Source organism: Ustilaginoidea virens, chromosome 1 (genome assembly GCF_000687475.1).
Source record: "Ustilaginoidea virens chromosome 1, complete sequence".
Lineage (NCBI taxonomy): Eukaryota > Fungi > Ascomycota > Sordariomycetes > Hypocreales > Clavicipitaceae > Ustilaginoidea > Ustilaginoidea virens.
In genome coordinates this window covers 5,579,529-5,588,832 of record NC_057316.1, presented here as the reverse complement: position 1 = coordinate 5,588,832, position 9,304 = coordinate 5,579,529, and the positions used below count along the sequence as shown (strand labels likewise).

The 9,304-nt window shown below is 59.2% G+C and overlaps 3 protein-coding genes across 3 annotated transcripts; 2 read left to right on the top strand and 1 right to left on the bottom strand.

Moving 5' to 3' along the window:
• Positions 1-572: 572 nt before the first annotated feature.
• Positions 573-2,802, top strand: UV8b_01285 (uncharacterized protein; the record flags this gene model as incomplete). The annotated part of the gene is made up of 4 exons (XM_043138783.1): positions 573-620; positions 829-954; positions 1,041-1,610; positions 1,729-2,802. The coding sequence occupies 4 exons, from the start codon at positions 573-575 to the stop codon at positions 2,800-2,802; spliced, it is 1,818 nt and encodes a 605-aa protein (XP_042994717.1).
• A 514-nt stretch (positions 2,803-3,316) lies between these two features.
• On the bottom strand, positions 3,317-4,401 carry UV8b_01284 (uncharacterized protein; the record flags this gene model as incomplete). Its single annotated transcript, XM_043138782.1, has 5 exons — positions 3,317-3,676; positions 3,806-3,886; positions 3,993-4,045; positions 4,149-4,230; positions 4,369-4,401. 5 exons carry the CDS (start codon positions 4,399-4,401, stop codon positions 3,317-3,319), a joined length of 609 nt encoding a protein of 202 aa, XP_042994716.1.
• Positions 4,402-5,370: 969 nt separating this feature from the next.
• On the top strand, positions 5,371-9,102 carry UV8b_01283 (uncharacterized protein; the record flags this gene model as incomplete). Its single annotated transcript, XM_043138781.1, has 2 exons — positions 5,371-8,637; positions 8,782-9,102. 2 exons carry the CDS (start codon positions 5,371-5,373, stop codon positions 9,100-9,102), a joined length of 3,588 nt encoding a protein of 1,195 aa, XP_042994715.1.
• Positions 9,103-9,304: the final 202 nt, after the last annotated feature.

Genomic DNA, 9,304 nt, shown 5'->3' with positions numbered 1-9,304 from the left:
ACGGAATCAGCCACCACCATTGGCTGCTTGCACCTGGATTCTAGCCGAAGCAAAGCTACACGAGCTGCGCGAGAGACGAGAGAAGAAACCTCCGTGCAAGCATCTACCCAGTACCCGCCGCCAGGAGGGAACCAGCGAGCAGTGCACAATGCGCATCACGCATCATGCATCACGCATATAGCTCAAGAGGCAACCCGCCTAGGCCGCTTCTGGTTGACGATCAATCTCCTTGCCGTCCCGCTCCCGAGCGCTGCGCTACCGGACCCAACTGCAGCACTGGCACCCAGTACCTTAGGTAGGTACCGAGTACCTGGTGAATGCCAAGTACCTACCTACGGATTGACGGGACGGCACTGGACTGGAGGTTGGTTGAACTAGACCTTTTAGGGCCACCAACTTGCCCCATCCCCATCGCGCTCACTGCTCGGTGATAACAACCCATCAAGACGATGGAGTGAGGTTCCCTCTCCTCCCTACCTATTTTTTGCTCATGTCTTGTTGCAGATATATTTGTCCCGAGCTCCTCTACACAATCACTGACACCAGGTTCTCGCTCCTTGACACACCCCGCCATGGATACTGACGGATTGCCACCCGTGTCGAGGCCTCCCAACGTCTCGGTAAGGGCCCAGCCGTTCTTTCCCCGCCATTAGCCAACTCCCCCCCTCCTGGTGAACCCATTGATGGAAAAGAACATTACCCATGCGAGCTCACTTTGTGACAATGTACTGGCAGACGCTTTTTCGCCTTTTTTTCTTCTTCTTCTTCTTCTTCTTCTTCAATTTTCTTTTCACGGCGAGGTTGCTAATCTGGAAACCTCCATCTTAGGACTTCTATATCGGTGTAGATGTCGGTACTGGCTCCGCCCGAGCTTGCATTATCGACCAGACGGGTGACATCAAGGCCCTCTCATCCAAAGACATCCAATTGTGGCAGCCCCAGACGGGATACTATGTATGACATTCTCAAGTCTTCCTGGCAACAAAAACAAGCTCGAGATGTCTTTCTCGGCTCGCCTGTCCTGACGAGGCCCATCACAGGAACAATCCACCACAGACATATGGCAGTGCATTTGCGAATGCGTTCGCCAGGTTGTCAGCGAATCCAACGTCGACCCCAGTCACATCAAGGGCATCGGCTTCGACGCTACCTGTTCGCTGGCTGTTTTCTCCACTGACGCCGATAAGCCTGTTACCGTCACTGGCCCAGGTTTTGCCAATGATGGATCAGACCGCAACGTCATTCTCTGGCTCGATCATCGACCGGTCGAAGAGACCGAGTTGATCAATAGCACCAAGCACAAGCTTCTCAAGTACGTTGGCGGTAAAATGAGCATCGAGATGGAAATCCCCAAGATACTCTGGCTCAAGAACCACATGCCATCGGATCAGTTCGCTCGCTGCAAGTTCTACGATTTGGGCGACGCTCTTACTCACCTGGCTACTGGTGGCGAGGCCCGCAGCTTCTGCAGCACTGTTTGCAAGCAAGGCTACGTCCCTATCGGCGTCGACGATAGCGACAAGGGCTGGCAGCAAGACTTTTTTGAAACCATTGGCCTCGGCGACTTGTCCAAGGACAACTTTGAGAGAATGGGTGGCGTCCACGGCGTGGTAAGCTGAAGCTTCTTCCCCCCACAGTCTCCCCCCTTTGCCCATGATGAAAGGAGATGACGGCGGTTTTTTGAGACGCGCGTGCACAATGGCTGACGGTGGGGCGTGGTTGCTCCAGAATGGCAGATACTTTAGCGCTGGTGAATCAGTTGGCACGTTGAGCCGTCAGGCTGCGTATCAGCTCGGACTTCCCATGGGTATTGCCGTTGGAAGCGGCGTCATTGATGCCTACGCAGGCTGGATCGGCACCGTGGGAGCCAAGGTCGACCTAGGCGACGACGAACTCAACGCAAACGTACCTCACAACGATCTCTCGCAAGCCTTTACTCGACTGGCTGCTGTTGCCGGCACCTCAACCTGCCACCTCGCCATGTCCAGAGAACCCGTCTTCGTGCCCGGCGTGTGGGGCCCTTACCGAGATGTCCTGCTCCCGGGTTACTGGCTCGCCGAGGGTGGTCAGTCGGCCACTGGAGAGCTGCTCCGTCACATGTTGGATATACACCCCGCCCACAACGAGACCACCGCACTGGCCAAGGCCGAGAGCAAGTTCCTCTACGATTACCTGAACTGTCACCTCGAGCAAATGGTGGAAAAGCAGAATGCTCCAGGCATCCCCTACCTCGGCCGGCACTACTTCTTCTACGGCGACCTGTGGGGCAACCGGTCTCCCGTCGCGGACCCCAACATGAAGGGAACCATGATTGGGCTCGATAACGACAAGAGCACGGACAACATGGCCCTGTGGTATTATGCTACCATGGAGTTTATCGCCATGCAGACCCGCCAAATCATTGAACAGATGAACAAGTCGGGGCACGAGATTTCGTCCATCTTCATGTCGGGTTCGCAGTGCCAGAATCCAGTCTTGATGAACCTGCTTGCCACAACTTGCAACATGCCAGTGTTGATTCCGCAATATGTCCACGCCGCCGTCGTCCACGGCGCGGCTATGCTTGGTGCCAAAGCAGCCAGTCACAACCGAGATGACGGCTCCGAACCCGAGAGCCTGTGGAGCATCATGGACCGCATGAGCAAGCGAGGCCGATTGGTGGAGCCAGGTACCGACCAAGGCGAAAAGGCACTGCTCGACGCCAAGTACGAGATTTTCCTCGACATGTGCCAGTCGCAACAGTCGTACCGAAACAAGGTTGACAAGGCTGTCGAGAAGTGGGGTGCCGAATTCGGCGGGTGATTGGCGAGAGGGTAGCTTTGCCCTGCACCTTGCAGGAGCATCTTCTGAAAAGGGGGTGATGATTGATGTGGTGGGATAACTTGACATGGCTGGCTGGACATGGATGAGTTGCAGCATGTCACTTATTAGGTTTACCCGTCCAATGGGACCCATTTTATCCCCTCGGCGGTGCGAAGTGTCGGTTTTATTATTCTTACGAGGTAGGGGTGGGTATAGGCCAGTTGGGCCATGGATAGATCTGCCTGCTTGATTCTTGGTCAACTATAATTTTGTGTAATTTCGCAGACACATTCCCTCGGTATAGAGCTATATCTCGTGCAGCAAAAAAAAAAAAAAAAAAAAAAAAAAAAAAAAAAAAAAACCTCCCTTCTTGCTGGTACCCCGTGGGAGGTGGATTTCGATTTGGCAAGGGAGCGAACCGTCTTGTGAGTGAGTTATTACGGTGACGGATATTGTGTTCCTGCTTGTATCTGCTAAAGTAATCCAGCGCGAAAGAGCCCAGTAGGATGGAATATCAATGAATGGTAATGTTGATAACCCCGTCCGACTCGAGCTCGGGCGCCTTGCGCTTCAAGGAGATGCTGTTGGCAGTCGAGGCACTACCACGCGAAGCACTACCACGCGAAGCAGTATCGGTCGGAGCAGGGGGGAGGCGCATCTCCAAGAGGTCCACGCCCCTCTGCAAGAGAACGACGCTCCTCTCCAGCGCGGTGGCGATGCGCTCCCCGATATCCAACAGTTCTCGCGTGTGAGAGCCGACGCCGTCGCCGAACGAAGCGGACGAGGCGGCCCCTCTAAAGGAGCGCCGCGGGTACACTTCGGGGTCGCGAATCGCCTGCTTGGCCGCCAACCAGATGGCCTCGTAGTCGTCATCCTACTAGAATCAGCACCAGGACGGCGGGACGGCAGGACTGCGGGACTTGCAGAGGAAAGAAACGCTACAGCGGGATAGGGGTCCGGGGGGGGGGGGCTAGGGGCTAGGTAGGGTAGCTACGCTACATACCTCACCGTCTCCGTTGGCGTAGCGTTCCTGGGCATCGAGGAGCGCAGTCACCTCTGCCCGATAGAGGGCCGACCGGTCAAGCTGCCGCAGCGCATCGGCCGCAGCATCGACCGCAAACCGTCAGCGAAGGAGCGCGGTGCCGCAGCGGGAGCCTGGGTGCCGTCGACGGACGTGACGGAAAACTTACCGGCTGGCACGTCTTCCCTACCGCGGCGCACGCGAAACACGCGACGCCGGTCCCTAACAGCAACACCGGGGGTCAGCGCGGGGCGTCGAGGGCGGGCAGCAGCAGCAGCAGGCTGGGGCTGATGATGTAATGAAACCAGACATAAACATAACACACCTCGCTGCTTGCAGCAGCGGTCGTCGGGGTTCTCTGCCCGCGAGACACACGGCCGGCATGGCCATTCACGCACCGCGCCGGGCTGGAAGCAAGCAGGTCAGCGGGCGGCAGAACGAGTTGCTATGTAATGCTGGCTGGCGGGTTGTACCACGACCGATGGGGGTTGGGGTTGGGGTTGAGGTTGATGTTGAGGTTGAGGTTGGGTGAGGAGATGGCCTACGCCCTTGTCAAGCGTCGTCGACCTCTTGGGCATGGTGAAAGCCAGACGCGGGGAAACAGAAAACAGCAACCGCTATAGAGACGTAATTGGGCGTGCTAGGATAGGCGGGCGGTGGGACTAGGCGCAACTCAAATACATTGAATGTATCGCAACATGCCGCAAACATCAGCATAGGGAGAGGAGAGGGTACCTGGTGGTGGCCGGGCACTGCGCGCGCACATGGATTCCGCGAAACTGGGGGGCCGCGGCGGGGAGTGGGTGGTGGATTCAATGAGGGGACGGAGACGGGACGGGAATACTCACGGAATTGGGGAAAGGTTTTATACGGAGTTGCTCCGTAGCAGGGAAAGAAATCGACCAGATAGATGATGGAAAGGCCGGTGGGAGGGTGGCGTTGAGTGTGGTGGGCAAGTTTTCACGCGCCTGTGCTGGCTTCACATCCAGTCAGTTCCCCCAGAGGCGACGTGCAAATCAACAAGTCGGCCAGGGGGGTACGGAGTATACATAGATACATGTACCTACTGGCGCCGAAAGAAGGGAGACCAGAAGAAGACTGGACTGGACTGACCGGAAGAGGCCTGCATTTATCGCGTCACTAACAAATGGGCAATGGAAAACTGTGGACCCGTCGCAGCTCTCCTCATTGGCCCCAGCTCATTGGCCCCAGCTCGTCGACCTGGGCGGGCAGGTACGGTACGGGTACGGTACGTACATGTAGTAAAGCAGCAGCTCTCGAGAAAAATAAAAAAACATCCCCCCCCCATCGTTTCCAAGCATCTCAACGCTCGCGCGTGGTGATTCCCATCGCCTCATCCACGCAATCTCCAAGGACCGTTGCACGCCTCGAAAGCTCTATCCGCCACCTCTTCAGCTATTTTTGCTGATTGAATTCCTACAACCGCGCCTGCTACTCCCCTTCAGGCTCCGCCTCCTCGCCTTCTCGTGCCCCGTACGTCATAACCCGAAATCTACCCATCGACGACACGACGCCTCCTGCTGAGCATGTCGCTCTTTGGGCAACAAAATGCCGGCGGCGGCCCCTCGCTGTTTGGCCAACCCGCCCAATCCGGTGGTGGATTATTTGGCAGTGCCCAACAGAGCAAGCCTGCCACGGGTGGTCTGTTTGGCGGCGGTCAGCAGCAGCAGCAGCAGCAGCAGCAACAACAACAACAACAACAACAACAACAGCAACAACAAAACCAGAGCGGCACATCGGGCGGCGGACTCTTTGGCCAGCCGATGCAGCAGACCTCAGCTTCGGCCGCCGCCGGTGGAGGTTTGTTCGGTCAGTCTTCCCAGGCAAAGCCGGCCACGGGAGGTTTGTTTGGGAGCACCCAACCACAGCCACAGAATGGGACGACGAGCGGCGGCTTGTTTGGGCAACCTGCACAGAACCAGCCCTCTGGCGGATCGGGAGCCGGCCTGTTCGGCTCACAGCCCCAGGCGCAGCAGCAGCAGCAGAAACCCTCGCTCTTTGGAGCATCGACAACCACATCCTTGTTTGGGGGAGGCTCTGCAGCGCCGCAGACGACGGGCTTTGGCGCAACGACGGCCAGGCCATCCCTTTTCGCTTCGACCTCGACCACCAACAACCCGCTGCAGCTGCAGCAGCCGCAGCAGCCGCAGCAAAACGCCAGCCTCCTCGGCGGCAGCCTCTGGGGCGCCTCGACCCAGACCGTTCAACCACCGCTGCAGGCTGCCCAGTCTCAGCAGCCGGCCGGTGCCTACTTCGACAGCCTGTTTGCCAAGACGCAAAAGGACGGCGGCGCCAATCCCAACTCGGCGGACCTACCCAGTCTTGAGCTCGGCCTCGGCGATCTGCGACACCGGCTGCGAAAACTTCAATCCAGACAAAACGAGAAGCCGCTGGATGGGAAAGCCCACTACTTGCTCGCCGGCTCTGGCGTCGACCCGGGCGCAGCGGCCAAGGACCTGAGCACGCTGGATGCTCAAGGATCCCGTGTCGAGCGCTCCCACGGACACGCCCCCAGCGAGCTTGATGTCGAGACGTACTTGTCCAACTTGCAGACAAGGACGACTCTGGACATGATCACGGACGGGCTGGAACGATCGATCCGCGACTTTGACAACTTTCTTCAAGACAGCGTCGCCATGGAGTGGGATGCGCAGCGCAAGCGCATTTACCAGCACTTTGGCATCAAGCCCCGCCAAGACTCGGCTGCTGCCGCTCGCGAATCCCAGGGCGGATTCGGCCGCTCCCGCCGAAAGTCTCACCCAGCTCCTTCTGCTCGGAGCGGCAGAAACAGTGTGCTCGGCAACCCCATGCTTCAGCGTTCCGTCATCGGCGCCCCGAGCCGGATCGGTGCCCACCCGTCTCAATCCCAGTTCTCGGACGTGGATCACTCGACTGACGGACCGGGCGCCCTCAAGTCGCGAGGCGCGACGGAAGATCGGGCCCTTCGCGAGAGGCAAGCCAAACTAGCCGAAAAAGTCCGCACCCTCAACGCTGCTCGCATCGCGAGGCGCCCGTACCCGGTTCTCGCCCAACTCGCCGAGGTGGAGCAAAAGTCCCACGATCCCCATGCGCCGCTTGTCGTCGAGGCCTACCGGGCCGTGATGGAGATTGTTGGCGAAGACGCCCAAGCCGAAACCACGGTCAACGGCGCAACCGCCGAGGAACGGCAGTTTGCCAGCATGTATCTTGACGAAAACCCCAACTCGGCTCGTTCCGTCGAGATGAGAAGGCGCATCCTGCACGGGTCGACGGCCTTCCTGGAGAAGCAGTTCCTGCGGGAAGTCGAGTCCATGATTGCCAAGCATCCCCACGAAGCCAAACTGGGTGGGTTGCCAGACATCACGAGCAAAATCAAGGCCTACATCCGCTTGCGCCACGCCAGGAAGGACTTGGTGCCGGACAATACCGAGCTGCAGCAGATTCAGGGCGAGTTCGTCTGGGCCGTCGTCTTCTACCTGCTGAGGTCGGGACATGTCAGCGAGGCGGCCCAGTACGTAAACGACAACAACAACCACTTCCGGGGCATCGACCGCACGTTTGCAACCTACATCAACAACTACGCGGCGAGCGAGGACCGCAGGATAACGAACCGGAAGCTGCTGGACCGCTGCACAAACGAGTACACGCAGCGGTCGCGGAACGCGCCCGAAAACTCCATCGACCCCTTCCGCATGGCCTCGTACAAGGTCATTGGACGGATCGAGCTGAGCAACCGCAACCTGGACGGCCTCAACACCGACATCAACGACTGGATCTGGCTGCAGTTCAACCTCGCGCGGGAGGGGGACAGGACGGTCGAGATGGCGGGGGAGTCGTACGGCCTGGCGGAGCTGCAGTCGAGCATCCGGGAAATCGGCCTCAAGCACTTCCCCAAGTCGGCCTCCGAGGACACGTCGTCCAGCGGCAGCTTCGGCATGTTTTTCTACCTGCAGGTCCTCGCGGGCATGTTCGAGGACGCCGTCGCCTACCTGTACCTCTTCTCCTACGTGGACGCCGTGCACTTTGCCCTGGCGCTGGCGTACTACGGCCTCGTGCGCCCGAGCGACCCCATGTCGGCGCCAAACGAGCTGCGGAGCCACAGCGTCAAGAGCCTGCCGCAGATCAACTTTGGCCGCATGCTGGGGTACTACACCAGAGACTTCCGGGCCGCCGACGCGGTCTCGGCCGTGGACTACCTCTGCCTCATCTGCCTCAACCGGGACCTGGCGGGCGAGGCGGGCCAGCGGCAGAGCAACCTCTGCCACGAGGCGCTGCGCGAGCTGGTCCTGGAGACGCGCGAGTTCAGCAAGCTGATTGGCGACATCCGGCCGGACGGGCGGGCCATGCGCGGCGCCATCGAGGAGCGCGGCCCGCTGATCGGCCTCGACGCCGAGGCCGACTTTGTCAACACGGTGACGCTGCAGGCGGCCAGCTTCGCCGACGAGAGCGGGCGCACGACGGACTCGGTGCTGCTGTACCACCTGGCCGGCGAGTACGACACCGTGGTGGCCATTGTCAGCCGCGCGCTCAGCGAGGCCATCTCGCTCGAGATTGGCGAGGACGCGATGCGCCTCGTGCCGGTCAAGCCGCGAGAGGAGCAGCGGCAGCAGCAGCAGGAGGCGGGCGGCAGCCTGAGCCTGGCGTCCATCGACGACCCCGTGGAGCTGGCCGAGACCATGATGGCCATGTACGAGCGCGACGCCATGTTTTTCCGCAAGATCCAGGAGCAGAACAAGGTCGCCTGCCGCGTGCTGCTGGAGATGAGCAGCATCAAGAAGCTGGTTGAGGCGGGCCAATGGGCCCAAGCACTGGATGTACGTGTTTCCCCCCCCTTTTTTTCCTGCTTCTTTCTTGCTTCTTGCTTTTTACTTTCTTCTTCTTCTTCTTCTTCTTCTTCTTCTTCTTCTTCTTCTTCCTCTTCTTCTCCTCCTCTCTGCTAACGTTGCCCCCCCCCCCAGAAAATCCGCAGCCTCGAGATCCTGCCCCTCGACGCCGCCGGCGACGCCAGCACCATCCGCGCATACGCCGCCCGGTTCGCCGGCCTGGCGCAGCCCGTGGCCGTCAACGTGCCCAACCTGCTGCTGTGGACCGTCGTCTGCTGCGTCCGCCAGAGGACCCGCCTCACCAACGGCCAGTTTAGCGGCAACGAGGGCACGCGGAGGATGATGGTCGAGCAGCTGAAGCGCATGACGCTCGACCTGACGACCTACACGAGCCAGCTGCGGTATAGGTTTCCGCCGCACTTGCATGAGGCGCTGGCGAGGGCGACGGCCGAGTAAGGGGGACGGACGACACAATGGGACTTTGGCAAGGGAAAGAAAACAAAAAAAAAAAAGACACCCGTGCACCACGTAACCGCTCAGTACGTAAAACATGACATGTAGAAAAAAATAGTGTGGTTCAAGAGTCAAGAGAGTGAAACACACTCAGGGACGTTTTCTATAATGCGAGGCGGGCGGCCTGCCTGCCATCTACAGCGGC